The 25968-nt window shown below is 46.3% G+C and overlaps 1 protein-coding gene and 2 long non-coding RNA genes across 6 annotated transcripts in view; all 3 read right to left on the bottom strand.

The window, feature by feature from the left end:
• Nucleotides 1-1736: 1736 nt before the first annotated feature.
• On the bottom strand, nucleotides 1737-5896 carry LOC137097724 (uncharacterized). The gene is made up of 2 exons (XR_010910394.1): nucleotides 2238-5896; nucleotides 1737-2199 (listed from the first exon to the last, which is right to left on the bottom strand). It is a non-coding gene; the product is annotated as an uncharacterized lncRNA (long non-coding RNA).
• A 234-nt stretch (nucleotides 5897-6130) lies between these two features.
• LOC137097725 (uncharacterized) lies at nucleotides 6131-7300 on the bottom strand. The gene is made up of 2 exons (XR_010910395.1): nucleotides 7138-7300; nucleotides 6131-6495 (listed from the first exon to the last, which is right to left on the bottom strand). It is a non-coding gene; the product is annotated as an uncharacterized lncRNA (long non-coding RNA).
• Nucleotides 7301-8826: 1526 nt separating this feature from the next.
• Nucleotides 8827-25968, bottom strand: part of SPTBN2 (spectrin beta, non-erythrocytic 2) — a 136490-nt gene continuing 119348 nt past the window's right edge. For all 4 annotated transcript variants that reach the window (XM_060758372.2, XM_060758373.2, XM_060758374.2 and 1 more), the window contains 11 exons: nucleotides 25133-25507; nucleotides 24246-24490; nucleotides 23554-23692; nucleotides 20986-21070; nucleotides 20071-20267; nucleotides 17700-17809; nucleotides 17518-17593; nucleotides 13505-13725; nucleotides 9899-10072; nucleotides 9234-9276; nucleotides 8827-9089 (listed from right to left, as the gene is read on the bottom strand). In XM_060758372.2, the coding sequence (XP_060614355.2) occupies nucleotides 8859-9089; nucleotides 9234-9276; nucleotides 9899-10072; nucleotides 13505-13725; nucleotides 17518-17593; nucleotides 17700-17809; nucleotides 20071-20267; nucleotides 20986-21070; nucleotides 23554-23692; nucleotides 24246-24490; nucleotides 25133-25507 (1896 nt within the window). In that variant the 3' untranslated portion in view covers nucleotides 8827-8858. The remainder of the gene's footprint in view (nucleotides 9090-9233; nucleotides 9277-9898; nucleotides 10073-13504; nucleotides 13726-17517; nucleotides 17594-17699; nucleotides 17810-20070; nucleotides 20268-20985; nucleotides 21071-23553; nucleotides 23693-24245; nucleotides 24491-25132; nucleotides 25508-25968) is intronic.

Below are 25968 nucleotides of genomic sequence, written 5' to 3' on the forward strand. Positions count from 1 at the left end.
TGGTTAAGCGCAAAGGTTGTGGTTAAGCGCAAAGTCTGCAGGTGCAAGAAGGTACTTTCCATCAAAAGGTCAAGGGAGGGGGGCTGGAAAGGGAGTACTTTCCATGACCAAAAAAACCTTGCATTACATGAGTATAAAGGTCAGCAACACGGAAGAAAATGTTTTTAAAAACAAGAGGTGTCATGTAGAAGTTATACAAAGTTCAAGCTTACATAGGAAGTTGGGTTGTGGTTAAGCGCAAAGGTTGTGGTTAAGCGCAAAGGTTGTGGTTAAGCGCAAAGGTTGTGCTTAAGTGCAAAGTCTACAGGTGCAAGAAGGTACTTTCCAACAAAAGGTCAAGGGAGGGGGGGCTGGAAAGAGAGTACTTTCCATGACCAAAAAAACCTTGCATTACTTGAGTATAAAGGTCCGGAAAAACAGAGGAGAAGGCAGCAGTCTGTTGAAGCTCATACAAAGGTGCTGTCTGTCCACCTCATGCTGATCAGCTTGAATAAACGGTGTCTTACCTGAACCTATTGGACTCTGTGGATTTCTTCAGAAAGTGACCCCGCACCCTAAACCCGGGATCCCTTACATCAGCGGTTCTCAACCTGGGGGTCGCGACCCCTCGGGGGGGGTCGTTTGGCCATTTTCTGGGGGTCGCGAAGCCGCATTGGCTGGCCACACTCCCTCCAAAATGGCGGATGGCTTCACGGGGGGTCATACAAAGTTCAAGCTTACATAGGAAGTTGGGTTGTGGTTAAGCGCAAAGGTTGTGGTTAAGGTTGATGGCAGAAGAAGGCGAGAGACGGGCGAGCGGCTCCGCAGGTGGCTAGGCCACGCGCGAAGCCATCTGCCCGTCCCTCGCTTCCTTCTGATGGCAGAAGGAGGTGAGGGATGGGCGAGTGGCTCGTTGGGCGCCCCTCGCCTGCTCTGCTCTCCCGCCGGCAGGCAGGGGTGCGGAGCAGGCGGGGGCCTTTGGGCGAGGGCTCTTCGTTGCAGGTGAACTATAAATTCCAACAACTTCATATCCCAAATGTCAAGGTCTATTTTCCCCAAAGTCCACCAGTGTTCACATTGGGGCATATTGAGTATCTGTGCCAAGTGTGGTCCAGATCCATCATTGTGTGAGTCTACAATGCGCTCTCGATGCAGATGAACTACAACTCCCAAACTCAAGGTCAGTGCTCACCAGACCCTTCCAGTATTTTTCGTTGGTTGTGGGAGTACTGTGTGCCAAGTTTGGTCCAATTCCATCATTGGTGGAGTTCAAAATGCTCTTTAATTGTAGGTGAACTATAAATTCCAGCAACTACAACTCCCAAATGACATAATCAATTTTCCCTCCAACCCCACCAGTATTCAAATTTGGGCATATTGGATAATGTAAGGTAAACGTTTTCCTCTGACATTAAGTCCAGTTGTGTCCAACTCTGGGAGTTGGTGCTCAATTTCTAGGCCAAAGAGCCGGTGTTGTCCACAGACACCTCCAAGGTTATGTGGCTGACATGATGGCATGGAGTTCTGTTGTTGGGTATTTGTGCCAAATTTGGTCCAGTGAATGAAAATGCACCCCAGATTTTTACATTATGATTCATAACAGTAACACAATTATAATTAGGAAGTAGCAATAATAATAATTTTATGGTTGGGGGTCACCACAACGTGAGGCCCTGTATTAAGGGGTCGCGGCATTACGAAGGTTGAGAACCACTGCCTTACATGGCGGCTAGGAAGGAATGAATCAGCCCGGCTCCTTTCTACACAGATTCTCTTTTTTATTATTATTTGTCCAAAAAGAAAGAAAGAGAGAAAATAAAGGTCGGAACAGATGCCACTGCAAACACGTGAAACTGCAACAGTCTCCCAAAAGCACAGAGACACTACCTGGATGTTGTTGGCGGCAGAGGATGCCGGGCCCCTCTTTTCCTCAATTTCCTGCAAGACGAGTGTTTGCCGAGTCCTTTGCGAATGGGAAGACAGGGGCGAGGAAAGGGGTGCTGTGGTCTTCCTATAGTGAGAGAGTAGGATAGGCATGGGCCAACTTGGGCCTTCCCTGTTTCGGTGTTTCGGACTCCAACTCCCACCATTCCTAACAGCCTGAGCTCCCTTCCTTTTCCTTTTAAAATAATATATTAATATAATAATGATATGATCGACACACTGGGTAAGTGCCTCTCTTTCCAGCCCCCCTCCCTTGACCTTTGGCTTAACCACAACCTTTGCGCTTAACCTCAACCTTTGCACTTAACCACAACCTTTGAGCTTAACCACAACCAAAGTTCCTATGATCGACACACTGGCAGTGCCTAAAGACCTTGGCCTGGACTTAAAAACAATTGGCACTGATAAAATTTTCCATCTGTCAGCTGCAAAAGGGGAAAAAGGAAAGGGCTTGAAACTGTTAGGAATTGTGGGAGTCGGAGTCCAAAACACCTGCAGGGAGTTCCCAAGTTGGCCCATGCCTGGGCTAGGGAGTTGAAGGGAGGTGAACGGAAGGCACACACAGGTCCAGAACTAGGAAGAGAAATATTTATATATATATACACACACACATAGAGGCAAAGGGAATGGACCAGATTCATAGCCTGAAACTGAGCAACCTCGATTCCCGTAACCAACCGAAACGGACACCAATTCCTTCTCCGAATGGCTTTTGGAAGCAGGCTTTACCCATTCTGCCGCCCCTAAACCCCCCAAAACGGACCCCGATTTCTGTTCTGAGGAGTCACTCCCGAAACACTGGTGATTCATGGCTCTAGGAGATGGAGATTGGCTATCTTAAGTCATTACTCAAATGGGAAATGGAGCCTCCACTTTCAAGGGCAGCCTACATTAAGGTGATAGGGATTGACATCGTTGGGATCGATAGCTAGAAGATTCCGAAGCTGTCTGCGCAGCCGCAGGAAATACCATATGTGTGATTTCACAGGGACCATAATGGAGAACAGTAGCTTCTCTCCATCGGGCGAGTTCGGGCAATTTGCTGGGGTCTTTCTTAGTTATAGTAAAGGTTTCCCCTTGACGTTAAGCCTAGTCGTGTCCGACTCTTGGGACTTGGTGCTCATCTCCATTTCTAAGCCGAAGAGACACCTCCATAGACACCTCCAAGGTCATGCGGCCGGCATGACTACATTGAGCGGCGTTACCTTCCTGCAGAAGCGGTACCTATTGATCTACTCACATTTGCATGTTTTCGAACTGCTAGGTTGGCAGGAACTGGGGCTAACAGTGGGAGCTCACCCTGCTCGCCGGATTCGAATCGCCAACCTTTTGGTCAGCAAGTTCAGCGGCTCAGCAGTTTGGCCAATTTTCTGGGGTCTTTCTTAAGTTATATTAAAGGTCAAGGTTTCCCCCTGACGTTAAGTCTAGTCGTGTCCGACTCTTGAGGGTTGGTGCTCGTCTCCATTTCTAAGCCGAAGAGCCGGCGTTCTCCGTAGACACCTCCAAGGTAATGTGGCCAGCATGACTGCATGAAGTGCAGAAGCAGTACCTATTGATGGAGCCCCCAGTGGCACAGTGGGTTAAACCCCTGTGCCGGCAGGACTGAAGACCAACAGGTCGCAGGTTCGAATCCGGGGAGAGGCGGATGAGCTCCCTCTATCAGCTCCAGCTCCACATGCGGGGACATGAGAGAAGCCTCCCACGAGGATGATAAATACATCAAAACATCCGGGCGTCCCCTGGGCAACGTCCTTGCAGACGGCCAATTCTCTCACACCAGAAGCGAATTGCAGTTTCTCAAGTAGCTCCTGACACGACCAAAAAAAACCCCAAAACCTATTGATGTACTCACATTTGCATGTTTTTGAACTGCTAGGTTGGCAGAAGCTGGGGCTAACAGCGGGAGCTCACCCTGCTCGCCGGATTCAAATCACCGACCTTTTGGTCAGCAGGTTCAGCAGTTTAACCCGCTGCTCCACCAGTTACTCTTAGTTACTCCCCAAAATAAAATACAGTAGTCTCGCTTATCCGACCTTCACTTATCCGACATTCCGTCTTATCCGACGCTTTTATACAACGCCCTCTTTTCCTCTTCAATGAAAGGAGCGCTCCCCAACTCTCTCTCCAGTGAAAAAGGCAAGACAAGGAGGAAGAGGAGGAAGGAGGAAAGGGGGAAAAGAGGCAGGACCGGAAGTGGAAGCGTCCTCCCTCCTTCCCTCTGTGATTTCTACGCTCCTCTTCGGCATCCAGGCACTTCCTGCCGGGCCCATCTAGCCCTGAGGCTTTGCCTTGCCTTAACTCTTTAACTCTCCATTGTTAGTATTCTAGGTGTCTAGCGCCGCATCAGATGGGTAACATTAGAAGACTCCGTATTATCCGACATTTTCGTTTATCCGACATTCTGCTGGCCTGTTTATGTCCGATAAGCAAGACTCTAGGTTTCAAGAGAGAAGACGTTTCCAGTGAAACCAGTAGCAGGGACTCATCAAACTGGAATGTATATGATAGACCTCATTTAGTAGAAGGGGATCTTCAAAATCATGACCAGACTATCAAGAGCATGGACTTAAGTTGTTTCTTTCTTGTTTCTATCTGATTTCCCACAATTCCTCCAAACGCCTGGCAGAGCATTATGGGAAACGTCAAAGGCTTTCATGGTCGGAATTACTGGGTTGTTGTAGGTTTTTCGGGTTGTACGGCCATGTTCTAGAAGCATTCTCTCCTGACGTTTCGCCTGCATCCTCAGGATGCTTGCCACAGATGCAGGCGAAACGTCAGGAGAGAATGCTACTAGAACATGGCCATACAACCCGAAAAACCTGCAACAACCCATTATGGGAAAGTTAAACCAAGGGGCAGATCTTGACAAGGGGCATCCCTCCCGAAAAGCACGAAGAAAAATACTACATGTTATCTTTCTCCCAACGCTTTGTAATCACTCGGTTTCTCCCATTCGGACCCCAATTGAATACTTATGCAGCATGATGGACCCTATTAATGCTTCGTTTATTAGGGAGAGGAGGAAAAAAACGCTTATAGAATCACGAAATCCTAGAGTTGGAAGAGACCTCGTGGGTCATCCAGTCCAACCCCTTTCTGCCAAGAGGCAGGAAAACCGCATTCAAGCTTGACCACCTTTGGAAAAGGGGAAGGAGTGGCTTCGTAAAATCCTGAATTTCTGACTGTTGTTTGGCTCGGCGAGTCAGAAAAAAATTGAAGGAAAATACAATTTCCCCAAAAATAAGACATCCCCTGAAAATAAGACCTAGTAAAGGTTTTGCTGAATTGCCTTCCCCGAAAGTAAGACCTAGCAAAGTTTTTGTTTGGAATCATGCTCCCCCTGGTGGCCGGAAGGTGCAATACCGTCCCTGCTGTACAAGTGGTCCAGGAACTGGTTTGCTGTAAGTTTTCCGGGCTGTATGGCCATATTCCAGAAGCATTCTCTCCTGACGTTTCGCCTGCATCTATGGCAGGCATCCTCAGAGGGTTGCTGTAAATATTTTGGGCTGTATGGCCATATTCCAATAACATTCTCTCCTGACATTTCACCTGCATCTATGGCAGGCATCCTCAGACGGTTGTTGTAAATTTTTGGGCTGTATGGCCATGTTCCAGTAGCATTCTCTCCTGACGTTTCGCCTGCATCTATGGGCAGGCATCCTCAGAGGTTGTGAGGTCCAGGACCTGCTGTGGGACACATTGTTACAGTCTCCAGACAATGTGTGGGAGTTAGGTACTTTACAGCCCTTATTTTTGGTGGCCCTGTCTGTGAATATTATTTATTATATACTGACAACTACTGTACAGTATATAATAAATATTCATATTTTCTTTGTTCAATAATAAATGTGAATTCTTCTTCATGGAAAAATAAGACATTCCCTGAAAATAAGACCGAACGCATCTCTGGGAGCAAACATTTATATAAGACACTGTCTTATTTTCAGGGAAACAGGACTTGAAAGTACAGTGTTCTCTTTTCGGTTCACTTTTCGCAGACTCGCTGTTTCGCGGGTTCTTGCCTCCCAGTTTATGAATGGTTGCCGTTGCCCCAAGTGCTATTCTAATCTCAGAAAAATAAGACATCACCTGAAAATAAGACCTAGCGCATCTTTGAGAGCAAAAATTGATATGGCACTGTCTTATTTTCAGGGAAACAGGACTTGAAAGTACAGTGTTCTCTTTTCGGTTCACTTTTCGCAGACTCGCTGTTTCGCGGGTTCTTGCCTCCCAGTTTATGAATGGTTGCCGTTGCCCCGAGTGCTATTCTAATCTCAGAAAAATAAGACATCACCTGAAAATAAGACCTAGCGCATCTTTGAGAGCAAAAATTGATATGGCACTGTCTTATTTTCAGGGAAACAGGACTTGAAAGTACAGTGTTCTCTTTTCGGTTCACTTTTCGCAGACTCGCTGTTTCGCGGGTTCTTGCCTCCCAGTTTATGAATGGTTGCCGTTGCCCCGAGTGCTATTCTAATCTCAGAAAAATAAGACATCACCTGAAAATAAGACCTAGCGCATCTTTGAGAGCAAAAATTGATATGGCACTGTCTTATTTTCAGGGAAACAGGACTTGAAAGTACAGTGTTCCCTTGCTACTTCGTGGTTAGCTTTTCACAAACTCGCTGTTTCGCAGGAGCAAAAATTAATATAAGACTCTGTCTTATTTTCAGGGAAACAGGACTTGAAAGTACAGTGTTCTCCTGCTACTTCACGGTTCACTTTTCGCAGACTCACTGTTTCGTGGGTTCTTGCCTCCCAGCTTATGAATGATTGCCGTTGCCCAGAGTGGTATTCTAATCTCAGAAAAATAAGACATCCCCTGAAAATAAGACCTAGCGCATCTTTGGGAGCAAAAATTAATATAAGACACTGTCTTATTTTCAGGGAAACAGAACTTGAAAGTACAGTGTTCCCTTGCTACTTCGTGGTTCGCTTTTCACAAACTCGCTGTTTTGCGGGAGCAAAAATTAATACAAGACACTGTCTTATTTTCAGGGAAACAGGACTTGAAGGTACAGTGTTCTCTTGCTACTTCGCGGTTCGCTTTTCGCAGATTCCCTGTTTTGCAGGTTCTTGCCTCCCAGTTTATGAATAGTTGCCGTTGCCCAGAGCGGCATTCTAATCTCGGAAAAATAAGACTTTGCCTGAAAATAAGACCTAGCGCATCTTTGAGAGCAAAAATTGATATGTCTTATTTTCAGGGAAACAGGCCTTGAAAGTACAGTGTTCCCTTGCTAACTTTGTGGTTAGCTTTTCACAAACTCGCTGTTTCACGGGAGCAAAAATTAATATAAGACACTGTCTTATTTTCAGGGAAACAGGACTTGAAGGTACAGTGTTCTCTTGCTACTTCACAGTTCGCTTTTCGCGGATTCGCTTATGAAAGGTTGCCGTTGCCCAGAGCGGCATTTTAATCTCGGAAAAATAAGACTTCGCCTGAAAATAAGACCTAGCGCATCTTTGAGAGCAAAAATTGATATGGCACTGTCTTATTTTCAGGGAAACAGGACTTGAAAGTACAGTGTTCCCTCGCTACTTTGCGGTTCGCTTTTCATGGACTCGCTGTTTCGCGGGTTCTTGCCTCCCAGTTTATGAATGGTTATCGTTGCCCCGAGTGGTATTCTAATCTCAGAAAAATAAGACATCCCCTGAAAATAAGACCCAGCAAAAATTAATATAAGACACTGTCTTATTTTCAGGGAAACAGGGCTTGAAAGTACAATGTTCCCTCGCTACTTCGCGGTTCACTTTTTGCGGACTCGCTGTTTTGCAGGTTCTTGCCTCCCAGTTTATGAATGGTTGCCGTTGCCCAGAGCGGCATTCTAATCTCGGAAAAATAAGACTTTGCCTGAAAATAAGACCTAGCGCATCTTTGAGAGCAAAAATTGATATGTCTTATTTTCAGGGAAACAGGCCTTGAAAGTACAGTGTTCCCTTGCTAACTTTGTGGTTAGCTTTTCACAAACTCGCTGTTTTACGGGAGCAAAAATTAATATAAGACACTGTCTTATTTTCAGGGAAACAGGACTTGAAGGTACAGTGTTCCCTCGGTACTTCTCGGTTCGCTTTTCGCGGACTCGCTGTTTTGTGGGTTTATGAATGGTGCCGTTAAATCTCTCCTCGCTTCTGCCTCACCCTCGGAACTCGATATACATCTATAGCGTCCTTACTTTGCGGATTTTCACTTTTCGCAAGTAGTCCTGGAACGTACTTTTTGCGTGTGGTCCTGGAACATAACACCCGTGATAAGTGAGGGAACACTGTAATATCAACTTTTTCCTCCCCGCTAATTCGAACACTCCCAACCGTTTGGGCCTTTGCCCTCAAGGTGACCACTACGGCTTCAACGGGATCTCGTTCCTTGTTTACGTTGGTGCAAATCTCAAGTTGGGTAATGAAGCCGACCATTTAGAAGCAGGAGGAAAAAGGAACTGGAAGGGGTCTGGTGGGGCGATAATTTAAACGAAAGTCTGTTTTTCTTAGAGTACCTTTTCTGCCTTGTGATCATAATACAGAACGGCGGCCTCCCCTTTTGCTATTGTCGCCCCCCGATAGCCGGAACGCGTCCCCGAATGTCCACTTTTTTGGGCACGTTTCCCACCCCGTTCTCTCACAGGTTTGGACAGAGGCAGTCGTGGTGGTTTGCGTTTCTTTTTTGATTTTCTTTTAAAGAGTGGAGGGGAGGAGGAAGAAGACAGGAGGGCAAAGAGGACGGGCATTCCTTGCAAAGTCTCGGAGGGGCTTCGTCATGCAAAATCGGCGGGGTCACCAAAAGGAAGAAGGGTGGAGAGGAGGATGTGGCCGCCCTCCGTCCGTCCGTCCATGTATCGTGTCGTCGTGTCCCGCTGGGAAGTCCGCTCTGGGTTTTGCGCCGCAGCTCTTCCACCGACCCTTCCCTTCCCCACCCACCCATCCCACACACCCGCTCCCCGCTATTTGTTCTTCTTGAAAAAGCTGAAGCGTTTCTCGCGGTCCTTCTCCTTGGTCTCTTTGTTCCGCAGGGTGACGGTCCCTTCGGGGCCGCTGTTGGAGGTGACCGGGGGCATGCTCGAGGCCCGGCTCATGCCTTTGCTGATCACCGGATCCTCGGCTTGGCCCTGGTTTTGCGGGGTGGCGGCGGCGGCGGTGGCGTTGATGACACGCATCCAGCTACTCATCTCGGCCTGGAACGGTGGAGAAAAAGAAAGCAGAGCATTAGCCAACAGTGTCTCTGAGGGTGTGCAGAGTGCTCCCCTTGATGGTGCACTTTTGTGCCACTGGGATAGAAGTTGAGAGGAAGGTGGAAAAACGGGATTTGCTGAACTCACCTCATCCTTGGCCTGAAATAGGTATTCTTTGCCATCTGTTAACCTGCCACAAGGAAAAAGAAGAAGAATCAACGCTGATGTCTACTTCGATATACTTTTTTTCCATCGCATATCTTTCTTTTCTTTTTTTTAATTTAAGCTTCCAGAATTCCCTAGCAGGCATTGTCAGAAATATTTAAAATTAACTAGGTATTTTTAATTACAAATGTGTGAGTTAAGCACTGAAAAAGTTAGTAGGTCGAAGTCTGTTAGAGTTAGTGGAACAAAGCTAGTGCCGTCCTGAGGAGAGCGAATAGGCCAAAGCCTGTTAAAGTTAGTGGCCAAAGCTACTGTTGTCCTGAGGAGTGTGAGGTAAACCTCAGTGTGAGAGAAGCCTATGTGAGGGAATGCCTCAGTGGGGAATACGCGTCATTGTTAGTAGGCCTGAGTGTAAGGTAGGCCTCGTTATGAGAAGACTTTACGGGTGAAGCTCCAGTGTGAAGGTGGAACTTTATTTGTGTCCTGGAAACCTTGTTTCCTGGCTAATAGTAAAGATTCCCAAAGCTCCTGTCCTTATGGATCCCAGTTATAAAGAGGCATAAACCCCTGCCTGGTTTGAGAACCACTGACTCGTCTCCCCTTGTTCAGTTGTGAACCCAAGCCCCCAAAGCTGCCTGGCGGCCTACCCGAGCTTGAAGACGTGCTTGCGCTTCTTGTAGTCCAAGGCTACGCTGCACTGCGCCCCTTGCAAACCGACGGGAGCTTCGCCGTGGTACGGGATGCCGTTGGTGGCGTTCTTGCTGTCCTTGAAAAAGGCCAAGTTGCCCTTCCGTACAATGCAGTAGATGTTCTGCCAGGACCTAGTGAGCAGGGAAAGCGTGAGAATGTTCAGAAATATTATCATTTGTACTATATACACAAATCATTATCTATATATATAAATCTGTAAGGGGCGTCCAACGGGACAGCAAAACTAAAAAAAAAACCCCAACGAAAATTAACCAAATTTCCCATGCACATACCTCAACCCACAAGGTGTGCCGAAATCGATTCAAAATACTAAACAACACAACAACACACTCACAAATGGACAAAACAACTGAGCATGCGCAATGGCGCAAAGTCCCTGGCGCGCGCACACGGCCGAACGGCCAACGCACCCTCCGCACCTCCCTCCCCCGCCCCGCCCAGCACGATCACGCCACAACACACCACCTCACTCCCCCGCCCCACGCACACACACACGCAACACCACGCCCCCTCACTCCCCCGCCCCATGCTCACACACACGCAACACCACGCCCCCTCACTCCCCCGCCCCACGCACACACACATGCAACACCACGCCCCCTCACTCCCCCGCCCCATGCACACACACACGCAACACCACGCCCCCTCACTCCCCCGCCCCACGCACACACACACGCAACACCACGCCCCCTCACTCCCCCGCCCCACGCACACACACACGCAACACCATGCCCCCTCACTCCCCCGCCCCATGTTCACACACACGCAACACCATGCCCCCTCACTCCCCCGCCCCACGCTCACACACACGCAACACCACGCCCCCTCACTCCCCCGCCCCACGCACACACACATGCAACACCACGCCCCCTCACTCCCCCGCCCCATGCACACACACGCAACACCACGCCCCCTCACTCCCCCACCCCACGCACACACACACGCAACACCACGCCCCCTCACTCCCCCGCCCCGCCCCAATCTTACCTCCTCCTTCTTCTTCCCCATTCTTACCTCCTCCCCCTCCTTCTTCTTCCCCTCCAAACCCCGCCCCCTCCAAGCCCCGCCCCTTCCCGCCCTGTCCAAATCCATCTCTCCTCCCCCTCCTTCTTCTTCCCCTCCAAACCCCGCCCGCTCCAAACCCCGCCCTGCCCCCTCCCATAGAGAAAGGGAGGGAAGAAAAGAAGGAAAGAGAGAAGGAAGGGAAAAAAAGAGTCAGCAGAAGAGAAAGAAAAAGGGGGGGGGGAGGAAGGAAAGAGATAGAGAAGGAAGAAGAGAAGGAAAGACAGGAAGGAAGGAAAGAAGGAAGAAAGAGAAAGGGAGGTAAAGAAAGAGGGGGAAGGAAGGAAAGTAAGAGAAAGAAGGAAGAAGAAAAGGAAAGAAAAGGAAAGATGGAAGGAAAGATAAGAGAGACAGCAGAAGAGAAAGAAAAAAGGGGGAAGGAAGGAAAAAGGTAGAGAAGGAAGAAATGAGAGAAAGGGGAAGGGAAAGAAAAAGGGGGAAAAGAAGGAAGGAGAGAAGGAAGGAAGGAAAGAAGGAAAGAAAAAAGGGAATGAAGGAAGGAAAGAGGGAGTGAAGGAAGGGGGAAGATGTAGAGAAAGAGGGAGGGAAGGAAAGAGAGAAGGAAGAAAAGAGAGACAGCAGAAGAGAAAGAAAAAGGGGGAAGGAAGGAAAGAGATAGAGAAGGAAGAGGAGAAGGAAAGATGGGAAGGAAAGAAGGAGGGAAAGAAGGAGAGAAAGAGGGAAGGTTGGACACAGCAAATAAAAAGTGAAAGAAGGAAGGAAACATGGAGGGAAGAAAAGAGGCAAAGGAAGAAAGGGGGAGGGAATGAAGGAAAGAGAAAAGGATGAAACCAAGGAGCAAAAGAAGGAAAGAAAGAAAGAAAAAAAGAGGTAGAGAAGGAAGAAAGGAGAGAAAGGGGGAGAAAAAGGGGGAAGGAATAGGTAGGTACCTCTCTTTCATAATAGTCCAGATATCTACCTCTACTTTGAAAAGATTTACTATAGGCCACAGCAACTCGTGGCAGGGTACAGCTAGTTATCTATATAAATAAAAATTTAATGTTCGTTTGTGGGATTAACATAACGCAAAAACCACTGAACGAATCGACACCAAATTTGGACACAATACACCTATCAGGCCAACAAGTGGCCATCACTCATAAAAACACTGAAAAACACAGCAGAAGGGACTTAAAAAGCAAAAAAAAACCCCATTACAACACATACGCAAAACCACATATATACACAAACACGCATACACAAATATATACACACACATATATGCATATATACACACACAAAACACATATACACAGAAAGTGGGAAGGAAGCAAGAAAGGAAGGAGAGATGGAGGGATAGAAAGAGGAAAGGAAGGAGAGAAGGAAAGAAAGGTAGTGAAGGAAGGAGAGAAGGAAATAAAAAAGTGAAAGAAGGAAGGAAAGAGAGAGGGAAGGAAGGAGAAAATGAAATAAAAAGTGAAAGAAGGAAGGAAAGAGAGAGGGAAGGAAGGAAGGAAATAAAAAGTAAGAAGGAAGGAAGGAAGGAAGGAAGGAGAGAAGAAAATAAAAAAGTGTAAGAAGGAAGGAAAGAGGGAAGGAAGGAGAGAAGGAAATAAAAAAGTGAAAGAAGGAAGGAAAGAGAGAGGGAAGGAGAGAAGGAAATAAATAAGTGAAAGAAGGAAGGAAGGAGAGAAGAAAATAAAAAAGTGAAAGAAGGAAGGAAAGAGGGAAGGAAGGAGAGAAGGAAATAAAAAAAGTGAAAGAAGGAAGGAAAGAGAGAGGGAAGGAAGGAGAGAAGGAAATGAAAAGGTGGAAGAGGGAAGGAAGGAGAGAAGGAAATAAAAAAGTGAAAGAAGGAAGGAGAGAGGGAAGGAAGGAGAGAAGGAAATAAAAAAGTGAAAGAAGGAAGGAAAGAGAGAGGGAAGGAAGGAAAGAAGGAAATGAAAAGGTGGAAGAAGGAAGGAAAGAGAGAGGGAAGGAAGGAGAGAAGGAAATGAAAAGTAAAAGATGGAAGGAAGGAGAAAAGGAACAAAAGAGAGAAAGAGGGAGGGAAGGAAGGAAAGAGAAAAGGAAGGATGGAACCAAAGAGCAAAGGAAGGGAGGAAAGAAACAGGTAGAAAAGGAAGAAAGAAAAAGGAAAAACAAAAGAAAAAGAAAAAGAGGGAAGGAAGGAAAGAGGGAGGGAAGGAAGTAGGGAAAGCAAGGAAAGAAAGAGGAAGGGAAAGTTTGGCCACACAGCAGAAGAGACTTAAAAAGCTTTAAAAAATTCCTTACAAAGCATGCGCATAACCTCATAAATACACATATACACAAATATATAAGTACACACATATATACACACACAAAACACACATACACAGACTGGGCCACACCAACGCATTGCAGGGGATGGCTAGTTATATATAAAAAGTAACGTTTCCAGACTCAAGCTGTGACCTCAAACTCTCCTCCTTTCCCATGCCACACTACCACACCTGTCCCTTAGACACATTTGTGTGTATGAGTGTGTGTGTGTACATATACACACGTGAGGGCATCACCTGTTAGCTGCCTTTTTGCCGTGAGACTCCATCTCCTGCTTCCGGCAGAGCACACCTTCCATCTGCTCGATGGCCGAAGGGTCCGGTGTCCGCGGGGGTAGAGTGGCCGACTGGGTGGGATCGGGCGCCTTGGAGCGGGGCTTTGGCGAGGGGGCCGGGCTGGGCTCCTTGGACACCGAATCCAGCCGCGACCCATTCACTGTGGCGGACGACTCCGAAATCTGCAAAAAGCATGGCAGAGTAAGGAGGACCACAGCCCAACTTCGATACACAAGGATCCAGAGCGTATTTACATGAGAATTAGAGCAATTAAAATGTGCATCCTCCGTAAATTACTGTATTTGTTTCAAACTCGACCACAACAAAAATTCCAAAAATGGGATGCTGTAAATAAATAAATATTGGGCATCAAATTGATGCCTCTGTAAACTGCCCTGAGTCGCCTGAGGACTGAGAAGGGTGGTATACAAATATGTCTGAAACTGAACCCTGTGGGTCTTGTGAGCCAGAGTTCCCTGATGATGAGGATGATGGGATTCAGATTTCTGTGCCTGCCTCAGACGGTGCAGCAGGGGAAACATCAAGTCAGTTCTCAGGGGGAAAAATGTCAGTAGGATAGATAATGGCCAGGTGGAGTTGTCTTCACCTCCCCTGTTGTGGTTCAGCCTGATCCTGATCTGTGTGAACCGGATTCTCTGATAGTTTTTCCAACTGAGCAAGCTCTCCCTGACAGTGTGGAATCTGTTGTTGATGCAGAGGTCAGCGGGGATGAAAATGAAACTCAACAGCTGGAGGAAAATGTTTTGGAAGTTAGCCGTGATATCACTAGCCGTGATATCTCTCCACCTGGGGTTTTTAATGAGGACCGAAGAGAACAGATAGTTAGAGACAGAAATGTTTCCCAGTTTCTATGAAGGTCACATCGTTTACAGGAGAGACAGGCCCAGGCTTCAAAGTCAAGGGGCGTTTCAAAGAATAGCTTCTTTGGTTTAAGAGGCCTCCTGCCGGGTGCCTCTTTAGATCAAGCAACGTTTGGGACTGTGGCTGTGCCTTGGCAGAATTCCTGTGTTTCATGGCCGGTAATCCCAGAGGCTTGTAGTTATCAAGTTCATGGTTAGTAAAAGGCTAACAGGTTCCTGGTTCTTGTATTGTGGCTTTTGAAATTTTGCTCAAGTTCAGAGATTCTACTGACTGCTGTGTTTTTCTGTGGCTTTTTGACTTTGCATTTACCTTTCTTTTGTAACCAATTTTTCATCAATAAACAAGGATTGCTTTTCCTACAGTCCAGTGTGGTGTATTTAATCTTATGGTCTCGTTTCTTGAACTGGGATGCAACATCCCCAGCCTTTCCACGGTGATCTAGTCCAGCTGGACCAAGATAAAGAGAGCCTTGAAGATAGTGAAATAATGAGCAGGCAAGAATGCTTAGAATTAAGGGTCTGAAGGAGCCCTCGCTTAGCTGGTAAGCGAGAAGCCAAATCGGGCAAGGGTCATCGCAATGCATTCATGATTGCAAAAGGTATTTAGCTTTCTGACTGACAAACGGGAGTGGTCAGTTCAATGTGGCTCTTTCCATGCAAAGTTCTATGGATTAACCTTGGCTTTAAGCAGCACGCTTTTGGCTTCCTGAATCTGGGATTTTGGGTCTTGTGTTTCACTGTTTTACCATGGACTCTTGTTTGACCATTGCCTAAAGCAGTGGTTCTCAACCTTCCTAATGCTGTGACCCCTTAATACAATCCCTCATGTGGTGGTGACCCCCAACCATAACATTGTTTTCGTTGCTACTTCATAACAGTCATTTTACTACTGTTCCAAGATCCAGCAGACCTCTGAGGAAGCCTGCCATAGATGCAGGCGAAACGTCAGGAGAAATGCCTCTAGAACATGGTCATATAGCCCGAAAAAACCCACAAGAACTGAGTGATTCCGGCCATGAAAGCCTTCGACAATACACTGAACATCTCTACGGGGAGAAACTGTTCCAAGATCCAGCAGACCTCTGAGGAAGCCTGCCATAGATGCAGGCGAAACGTCAGGAGAAATGCCTCTAGAACATGGCCATATAGCCCGAAAAAACCCACAAGAACTGAGTGATTCCGGCCATGAAAGCCTTCGACAATACATTTTACTACTGTTATAAATCATAATGGAAATATCTGATATGCAGGATGCATTTTCATTTACTGGACCAAACTGGGCACAAATACCCAATGCACCCATATGTAAAAGCTAGTGGGGTTGGGGGAGGATTGATTTTGTCATTTGGGAGTTGTAGTTGCTGGGATTTATAGTTCTGAACGCCACCAGCGATGGATTTGAACAAAACTTGGCTCCCATGACCAATGGAAAACACTGGAAGGGTTTGATGGGCATTGACCTTGAGTTTGGGAGTTGTAGTTCACCTACATCCCGAGAGCACTGTGGACTCATACAATGGTGGATCTGGACCAAACTTGGCACGGATACTCAATATGCCCAAATGTGAACACTGGTGGAGTCTGGGGAAAATAGATCTTGACATTTGGGACTTGTAGTTGCTGGGATTTATAATTCATTACAATCAAAGAACATTCTGAACTCCACCAACGATAGAATTGGCTCAGACTTCCCACATGGAATCTCCATGACCATCAGAAAATACTGTGTTTTCTTATGGTCTTTGTGGTGACCCCTCTGACACCCCCTCGCGACCCCCTCAGGGGTCCCGACCCCCAGGTTGAGAAACACTGTCCTAAAGGATTATGCTTCATGTTTTTGCCTTTGGATCTTGGGAACCGTGTTTGTTGTGGCTGAGCTAGTTTCTGACGATGAGGATGATGGGATTCAGATTCCTGTTGGGTTTCAGCTTCCTGGCTCTTTGTGTATGCCTCAAATCTCTGAGCCTGCTTCCGAGGCTCTCACAGACAGTGCAGTGTCAACACAGCTGTTTTCACCAGAAAGGAATTTTAACGAAGGGAATCGCGAGCAGGTGCCTTCCCACGATGATACCGAAAGTGTAGATAAGGATTTGACCCGAGAAGCTCGCCTTGATCCGGGTCAGGCGTAGTTCATGTCTGGCAAGCAGACAGGAGGCTAGTTCGGTGCAAGGTTGTCGCAATGCTTTTATGATGCTGAGAGCCTAATTTTTTGATGTTGGGAAGGTATTTAGGCCTCCTGGAAACTCTTTGAAAGCGTCAGTTCAACGTAGCTTATTAGCCTGAAAGCTTCATGGAATAACCTTAGACTGGAAAGCAGTACACTTGGGGTTTCTTGCATTGTGATTCTTGGAGCAAATGTTTCCTTGCTTGTACTTGGGACTCTGGTTTGAACTTTGCCAATAGGATTATGTCTCCTGCTTTTACCTGAAGATCTTTGGAACTGTATCCTGCATTTAACCTTAATCTTTGGACATGCTTATTCTTTATTTTGACTTGGATTTTTTCCTCAATAAACTGTAAAACTACAGCTCTTGTGTGATGGTGTCTGGAAGCAAGGTGAAGCCTACTCTGAGTTGCAACAAAATCGGGCAAGGGTCATCGCAATGCGTTCATGATTGCAAAGGGTATTTAGCCTTCCGGCTGACAAGCGGGAGTCGTCAGTTCAATGTGGCTCTTTCCATGCAAAGTTCTATGGATTAACCTTGGCTTTAAGCAGCACGCTTGTGGAACTTTTGCATTTCTTATTCTATGTTTTGACTTTGTTTTTTTCTCAATAAACTACACAATCTACAGCTTTGGTGTGGTGGTGTTTGGAAGCAAGGTGAAACTACCCTGAGTTGCAACAAATGTAATAATAATAATTGAGTAAAATAATGAATGCAATAATAATAATAGAGTAAAATCATACATGTAATAAAAATAATAATAACAGAGTAAAATATTAAATAATGTTGACCCGAGTATAAGCCGAGAGGAACTTTTTCAGTCTATAAAAACGGCTGAAAAACTAGGCTTATACTCGAGTATATACCCTACCATCCAATTCTTCTCCCATTTATCCCTTTCCATGCTTCCCCAATATCTGTGCTCTACCTGGGTAGTTTCGGAGTCAGCATCAATCCCGTTCAGGGACGGCATCTCTACAGATGTACCTCGCTGTCCAGGACTCCTGAGGAGGAGGGAAAGATGCGAGAGTCACAACTCCTGCATTCGCCCTCTTAAAGCCCTCTACATGGCAATTGAGGTGCCCACCTCCCCGCAATGCCATTTCTCACCGCTTGTCGGGTCCCTGTTGCTGGGGTGTTGTGGCCACAGGTGGTGGCGTTGGAGGCCTCCTTTTCCTCGCCTCTTCTTGCTCTCGCCGGCGACGTTCGTTCTCTTCCATCTTGTGGAAAGAAGGAATGAAAATGTATGGAAGAGGATGTATTCTGAGGTAAAATAACTCTGAGATTCTTTTAAATAAACACTGCCACCAATCTTTAACTCTGTTTCCTTAAACTGCTATGGAACTATTTCACATAGAGGCACCCTTGAGACAGTTGTTGTTTAACAAAGAGCAAAGTTGTTTATTTGTGAGAACTTCAACACTACAGGCACTTAAGCTTAACGGTTGCAATAATGAGTTGCAGCATATGGTTACTTTAAAAACAGTTCTATACTTGGTTCCAAAAACAATTCTTCACTCCCACAAGAAACTAGCAGACTTCCCTCTGACTAGAATTCCTAAAAACTCCAGACAGTCCTTTCCCCTTTGGACTGTCCAGTGCTGCAGAATTTGAAGAGGCATGAATGGAGGGCGAAAGAGAGAAACGTGCCAAGAGAAAGGCGCATCAAGCCAACCCCAACCGAGACCACCTTCCACCTGAAAACCAATGCCCTCACTGCGGGAGAAGATGCAGATCAGGAATAGGGCTCCATAGTCACCTATGGACCCACCCTAGAGGATTATCCTACTCGGACAATGAGAGATCGCCTAAGTAAGTCTTACTACTAGCTATTCTTCCTAATAGCTAATTATATTTACTAATCAGGGGCGGCTCAACCCCTTACGCAAAGTAAGCCTTTGCAGTATAGTTGATTTTGCCCAGGAATGCTCTTGAGGCGCTCTTGGGGGAAAACAGACCTTGACATATGTGAGTTGTAGTTACTGGGATGTATAGTTCACCTACAATCAAAGAGCATTCTGAACTCCACCAATGATGGAATTGAACCAAATATGGCACACAGAACTCCCACGACGAATATATATCAGTGATTGGTTGAGGGGTGGTGGTGGTGGTGCCAAAATACTTTTGCTTACTGTTGAAAATTACCTAGGGCCGCCTCTGTTACTAACTGATCAACTCTTGCCTTCTCTGACTTCTTTTCTCCTAACACTCCCAAAACCCAACTCTCTTCTTCATCACACAAACCCTATCTCCACTCTTCAAACACCAGACCCTGACTGAGCTGTCAGATTTCAAAATGCACCCTTACAAGCAATTTTTTCTCTCCCCTCTGGCTAAGCTCCGCTCACTTTCTCCTAGTCAATTACAAAGGCTCTCCACATTTCCCTCCAGGCTGCTCCTAAGCTCCGCCCCCTCTAGGAAATGTGTTCTCTAAGGTAGCTGCGCCCTTGCCCCATTTATTTATTTATTTAAAACTTTTCTATCCCGATCTTCTCACCTCCGTAGAGGGACTCACACCGGCTTACAGCAAGTATTCAATGCTAATAGTACAATCTAAAAACACCATATAATAACGAGTTAAAATACATATCGATTAAAATTACAAATAAGCCAAATCGCCAAGATAAAATCATGTCCAACTCAGTCCGTATGTGTGGTCGATAACTTTGTTCTGTAGCCGGTTTCAACCATAACTCTCGGAATGCTTTCTTTCATAGCCAGGATTTCACCAGCCTTCTGAAGGACAGGAGGGAGGGGGCAGATCTGATCTCAATCAGGAGAGAGTTCCGTAGCCGAGGGGCCACCACAGAAAAGGCCGTCTCTTGTTCCCGCCAGCCGCGATTGCGAAAGTGGCGGGATCGAGAGCAGGGCTCCACCAGAAGACCTTAATTGTCTTGGTGGTTCATAGGGGAGAATACATTTGGACTATCTCATAAAATGGCTACCGAAGTTCTTGGGGCTACTCACTGAGCTTTCCCTGGGCCTAAAAGGTAGGCAATTCATCACAGTCGCACACGAGTTATGGGCCAAATAAAGCCCTTGCTACCCCTGCAACTGAAAGGTCTGATGAGCTGTCAGATTTTAAAATGCACCCTCCTTACAGGCAATTTTTTTCTCCCCTCTGGCTAAGCTCCGCTCACTTTCTCCTGGCCAATTACAAAGGCTCTCCACATTTCCCTCCAGGCTGCTCCTAAGCTCCACCCCCTCTAGGAAATGGGTTCTCTAAGGTGGCTGCGTCCTTGCAACATCTCATAAAATGGCTGCTGAAGTTCTTGGGCCTACTTTCTGAGCTTTCCTGGGCCTAAAAGGTAGGCAATTCATCACAGTAGCAGACGAGTTATGGGCCAAATAAAGCCCTTGCTACCCCTGCAACATAAAGAGACCTATTATTGATAGTTTGGACTCACTTTCTCCCTCTGCCTCAAGAAGGACACATCCCCTGCTCTCCCCCCTTTCACCACATTCTATGCCCACACACCGTTGTGAGCTTCTCCAAGGCCAGAAAGCGCTCCTCCCAGGCAGCTGCCGATTTCTGGAAGCCTTCGTGGCGCTTGATGAGGTTCTCCACTTCGTCCACATTGCTGCCCAGCTCGGCAGAGCGCACAATCGGCTCCTGGCTGGATAGCCAAGCCTCGGCCATGCTGGCATCACGTCCAAACATCAGCACCTCCATGACTGCAAAGGAAAAGAGAGGAGAAACGGAGTGAGTTAGTGAGGGAATGAGGCCAGAGCATCCCAACGCAACGCTATATACCACTGCACTTGTATGTTTCCAGGCCACAATATTTATTTATTTATTTATTATTATTATTTATGTAAAACTTTTATATCCCGATCTTCTCAACCTCCACGGAGGGACTCAGACTGGCTAACAGCAAGGATTCAATGCCACAATATAGTCTAAAACATCATACAATGGCAATAGATTAAAATACATCTATATCTATAATAAAAGTGAATGTTTGTATGTATGTATGCGGCGGGAGGTGTATGTGGCAACTTTCTGATTGGCTGCCACTTTCACTGGCCACTGTGACCAACACAGGTGACGCACCTGGACCAAACTTGGCACACATAACCCCCATGACCCTCTTTACGTTCTGGTGCGGTTTGGGGGAGGTGGACCATGGATTATGGGATTTGTAGTACTTTCAAATGGATTGGTTTCCAAGGAGTACTGTGGCCCCCAACAAAGACCAATAAAGACCAAACTTGGCACACCAAGATCTACTATGTGAGTTGTCTTCAGATCTGTAATGCCATAAAGACACTACCATTTTCAGCTGCTAGATACTCCCCACTTTCTGCCACTTGCCCCAAAGATCTCCACAGCTCTATTCCCTAATCCTGCACCTCCAGGTATCCTCACTTTCCCTCCTTGCTTTTGCCTTACCTATTTGTAGCCAGTCCATTTTTTCCCGCCACTTGTTGTTGATCTCCTTCCGTCGGTCCTGCAGCTGGGTCAGTTTCTCTGCAATCTGGGTAGGAATTAAGAAGCAAAGAGGAACACAGTTCCCGGAGTCATACATTTCTTTTTTCCCATACAAAGTTGTGAGAAATATTAAATATTAACTAGGTATTTTTGATTACAAAAGTGTGATTCAAGCACTGAAAGAGTGAGTAGGTCGAAGCCTGTTAGAGTTAGTGGGCCGAAGCTAGTGTCGTCCTGAGGAGTGTAAGGTAAACCTCAGTGTGAGAGAAAGCCTGTGTGAGGGAATTCCTCAGTGGGGGAATAGGCCTCATAGTTAGTAGGGCTGAGTGTGAGGTTGGCCTCGTTATGAGAAGGCCTTGTGTGTGGAGGGTCTTTTGTTAATAAGCCCACTTGCCCAACAAAGGTTATGGGCCCAGTATAGCCCAGTATAACCCAGAACAGACCAGCAGAGACCATATTGAGGTTGAAGAAATATGGTGATGGCATTTCAAGCAAGTGGACTGCTTTTTCAAATGTTGAATGCTAGCAATTATGCCACATGGTCATTTAAAATTAAAATTTTCTTGTTATGATTTAAATTGGAGATTTTAAAAATAAAAAATAGAAGGGGTGTCAGAAATATTAAATATTAATTAGGTATTTTTGATTACAAACGTGTGAGTCAAGCATTGAAAGAGTTAGTAGCCTTTTGGAGTTAGTGAGCCAAAGCTAGTTTAGTCCTGAGAAGTATGAGGTAAACCTCAGTGTGAGAGAAAGCCTGTGTGAGGGAACACCTCAGTGGGAGAATAGGCCTCATAGTTAGTAGGGCTGAGTGTGACGTTGGCCTCGTTATGAGAAGGCCTTGTGTGTGGAGGGTCTTTTGTTAATAAGCCTACTTGCCCAACAAAGGTTATGGGCCCAGTATAGCCCAGTATAACCCAGAACAGACCAGCAGAGACCATATTGAGGTTGAAGAAATATGGTGATGGCATTTCAAGCAAGTGGACTGCTGTTAGAAAAGTGTGAGTCAAGCACTGAAAGAGTTAGTAGGCCAAGCCTGTTAGAGTTAGTGAGCCAAAGCTAGTGTCGTCCTGAGGAGTATGAGGTAAACCTCAGTGTGAGCGAAAGCCTGTGTGAGGGAACACCTCAGTGCGAGAATAGGCCTCATAGTTAGTAGGGCTGAGTGTGACGTTGGCCTCGTTATGAGAAGGCCTTGTGTGTGGAGGGTCTTTTGTTAATAAGCCCACTTGCCCAACAAAGGTTATGGGCCCACTATAGCCCAGTATAACCCAGTACAGACCAGCAGAGACCATATTGAGGTTGAAGAAATATGGTGATGGCATTTCAAGCAAATGGACTGCTTTTTCAAATGTTTAATGCCAGCAATTATGCCACATGATCATTTAAAACTAAAATATTCTTGTTATGATTTAAATTGGGGGAATTTTGTATTAAAAAATAGAAGGGATGTCAGCAATATTAAATATTAATTAGGTATTTTTGATTACAAAGGTGTGAGTCAAGCATTGAAAGAGTTAGTTAGTTGTTGTTGTTGTTATTATTATTATTAGTAGTAGTAGAAGTAGTAGGTCAAAGCCTGTTAGAGTTAGTGAGCCAAAGCTAGTGTCGTCCTGAGGAGTGTAAGGTAAACCTCAGTGTGAGAGAAAGCGTGTGTGAGGGAACACCTCAGTGGGAGAATAGGCCTCATAGTTAGTAGGGCTGAGTGTGACGTTGGCCTCGTTATGAGAAGGCTTTGTGTGTGGAGGGTCTTTTGTTAATAAGTCCACTTACCCAACAAAGGTTATGGGTCCAGTATAGCCCAGTATAACCAGTACAGACCAACAGAGACTATATTGGGATTGAAGCAATATGGCGATGGCATTTCAAGCAAGTGGGCTGCTGTTAGAAAAGTGTGTGTCAAGCACTGAAAGAGTTAGTAGGTCAAGCCTGTTAGAGTTAGTGAGCCAAAGCTAGTGTCGTCCTGAGGAGTATGAGGTAAACCTCAGTGTGAGCGAAAGCCTGTGTGAGGGAACACCTCAGTGGGAGAATAGGCCTCATTGTTTGTAGGCCTTAATGTGAGGTAGGCCTTGTTATATGAGAAGGCCTTGTGAAGGTTGAACATTATTTTTGTTATGGAAACCTTGTTTTTGTAAATATTATTTTGCTATGAAGAAAAGCCTCTTAGGGAAGAGATAATGTTGATCAGTGTGTTTTTGTTCTTTTTATCACTTTGGGCTACTGGTGCTGGGCTACACTGCTGCTAAGTTACTCTGCTATACATTTATGAGGAGGGTCTTTTGTTGGCCCACACACCCAACAAAAGTAGTGTTTTGATTTGACACCAATATTTGTCAACAGGCAACTCAAAGGCACATATATACACACACACAGGCTGAAGGGAGTCAAAGTGCAGCTCTCCAAATGTTAATGCACGGCAACTCTGATAGCTAACAGAGGAGCAGGTTGGGATTTGTGGCCCGTCAACATGGGAAGAGTGGTCCTTTGCTGGGCCATGAATCAAGTCCTCCTGTACCAATCCAAAAAGCTTACCTTGTCCGAGGCATAATGCCCCTTGGCTAGCAACTCGTTGCCCATGGCAATGCAGTCGTTGAAGCTGTCAGCCCGCGCCTCGACTTCAGCCTTGATGCCCTGGTGATTCTTAATGACCAAATCAGCAGCCGACACATCCCTAAGAGGTTGGGAAGAGAGATTTCTTTATGTATTCATCTTGCCGTTCTTCTCGTGAGCTCACAGATGTGTACACGGTTCTCCATATTTTTAGCCTTGCAACAATCCTGTGAAGCAGGGCAGGCTGAGAGAAGAGGTGACCGGTTGTTGTCGTTCAGACAGAGGCTGAAGACCAGGGGATTGTTTTCTCAGAGCCCGGGAGGGCTGATGGGTCTTGCAGTGAGGGAAATTATGGGATTATGGAGAAATTAGGAAAGTCCCTTCGCTAGAATTGTTTAAAAAAATTCTTTTTATAATTTTTTTAAAAAGGACCTTAAAACCTGGCTCTTCCGCTGCACCTTTGATGAGTAAGTATACAATTCCACATGATTGCTCAGTCTCAACGTTTTGTCATTGGAGTATACGTCCCCCCCGCCCCCCTCAGGGGAAAGCTTGGATTCCTGGCTGGTGTGGAGTGCAAGGCGAATTCTGGCTGAGGTACAACACTGGCGTCCAAAATGTGCTGGGGCTTCCGACTGGTTAATCTCCTTCCATCGATCCATCCATCCCCTTACCTGGGCTTCTCCTGAGCGTCTATCTGGAGGTTGACGTCGTCCATCCAAAGGAGGAGGTCGCGCACCATGCGGAAAAAGCGGAATTTGTCAACGGTGTCCATGAGAAGGTGCCGGCGGCCGCTGCTGCTGCTGAGCAGGTCGGACCATGCCTCGCTCACGGACTGCTCATGCCTTCGGATGTCGTCTGCCTTCTCACCGGCGTAGGCCTTCTGCAGCCGGGCAGCATCATCCTGGACTTGCTTCACCTGTTGAGACAAAGAAGCCATGAGCTGCAGCCGAGTCTGGGTTACATTCACTTTTCAATTCCATTAAAAATATATATATTGCATCTCAAGTGTTTCAGATAAAGTATAATCTGTATGTGGTTAAAGGATATTTAAGCTGGAGAGTGTGCCAATTGTTTTCCTCACCCATAAACCCCATAAGCAGGCACGCCCGGGCTTTAGCACCACTGGTTAATCACCAGCAGCAACAGATCTTACCAATCAAAAGGTTGGCAGTTCAAAGCCCGGGTTGGGGTGAGCACCCGACCTTCAGCCCAGCTCACTGCCCACCTAAGTAGTTCAAAAACAGCTGTGAGCTGTGAGTAGAGAAATTAGGCACCACTTAAGCAGGGAGGTATTTTATGGCACCATAAATACCAGAAAATGCCAATGATCAAAGTAAGGAGGAAGTCTGTGATCAAGGGCTCTTCGACATAGAGGATGGAGTGACAGCACCCCTCTGTGGCACAACCTCCATGACGCCGAAGTTGGGAAAAATGCGGACATAATATCTCTATCTTTTGCCTGTCCTGTCTGTTTAATGGCATTTAATGTTTGCTGTGTATGTGCTCTGTGATCGACCCTGACAAGGGCGGAATATAAACGCTGCAAATAAATAAATACCTGGGTGCTCAGGGCCTGGATGTCATGCTCGTAAGCGCTGTGCATCCTCTGCATGGCCTCGGCCGTGTTCAGGTCCCGCCCCACTTCGTCGGGTAGCTGCTTCTGCTTGTTCTGGACCTGGCTGAGGGTCTCCCGGGCATCGTGGTAAAAGCGGTGCAGCTCATAAGAGGCGGCCAGCATCTGGCTCCGGGTGTCAATGAGTTCCAAAAGGTCGGCCCAGGCCTCATTCAGGCTGTCCTTCCACTCAGCGATGGTGGCGTTATCCGAGTGGCCGGCGGAGATCATGTTGTCCGCTAGCTGGTTCACAGTGTCTACTCGCTCCTGACCGATGGTGCTGGTATCCCGCGAGAACTCCCGGAACTTGTCTCGTAGCATCTGCACATCAAAATCACCACCATCATGGAATTGGAAGGGGCAACATTTTTTTAATTCTAAGAAGCCACCCCAACTATCTATATACATAAAAATCAACATATATATATATATATACACACACACACACACACACATGCACACACACACACCTGAAAGGTAGTTCGCTAAGGAAGCAAGGCCACAAACAGATCTGAGCTCAGAGGATGACAATGAAAATCCAGGTGAACAGTTTAATGAGCAGTTAGATAGGAGATTTAGGTTCCGTCAACATAGAGCTTCTCAAGAGAGAGTACGAAGGGCAAGCCCCACTGCTCCCCCTTTACAAATACACTTTTTCTACTTCAGGGTTTTAACACTTTTAACATTTTATCTTGCACATTTGTGATTGATTTTATTATGTTATTTTGCATTGTCTATTTTATTTTGTTGTATTATATATTTGTTGTGTTTAATTTTCTATT

Source organism: Anolis sagrei, chromosome 12 (assembly GCF_037176765.1).
Source record: "Anolis sagrei isolate rAnoSag1 chromosome 12, rAnoSag1.mat, whole genome shotgun sequence".
NCBI lineage: Eukaryota > Metazoa > Chordata > Lepidosauria > Squamata > Dactyloidae > Anolis > Anolis sagrei.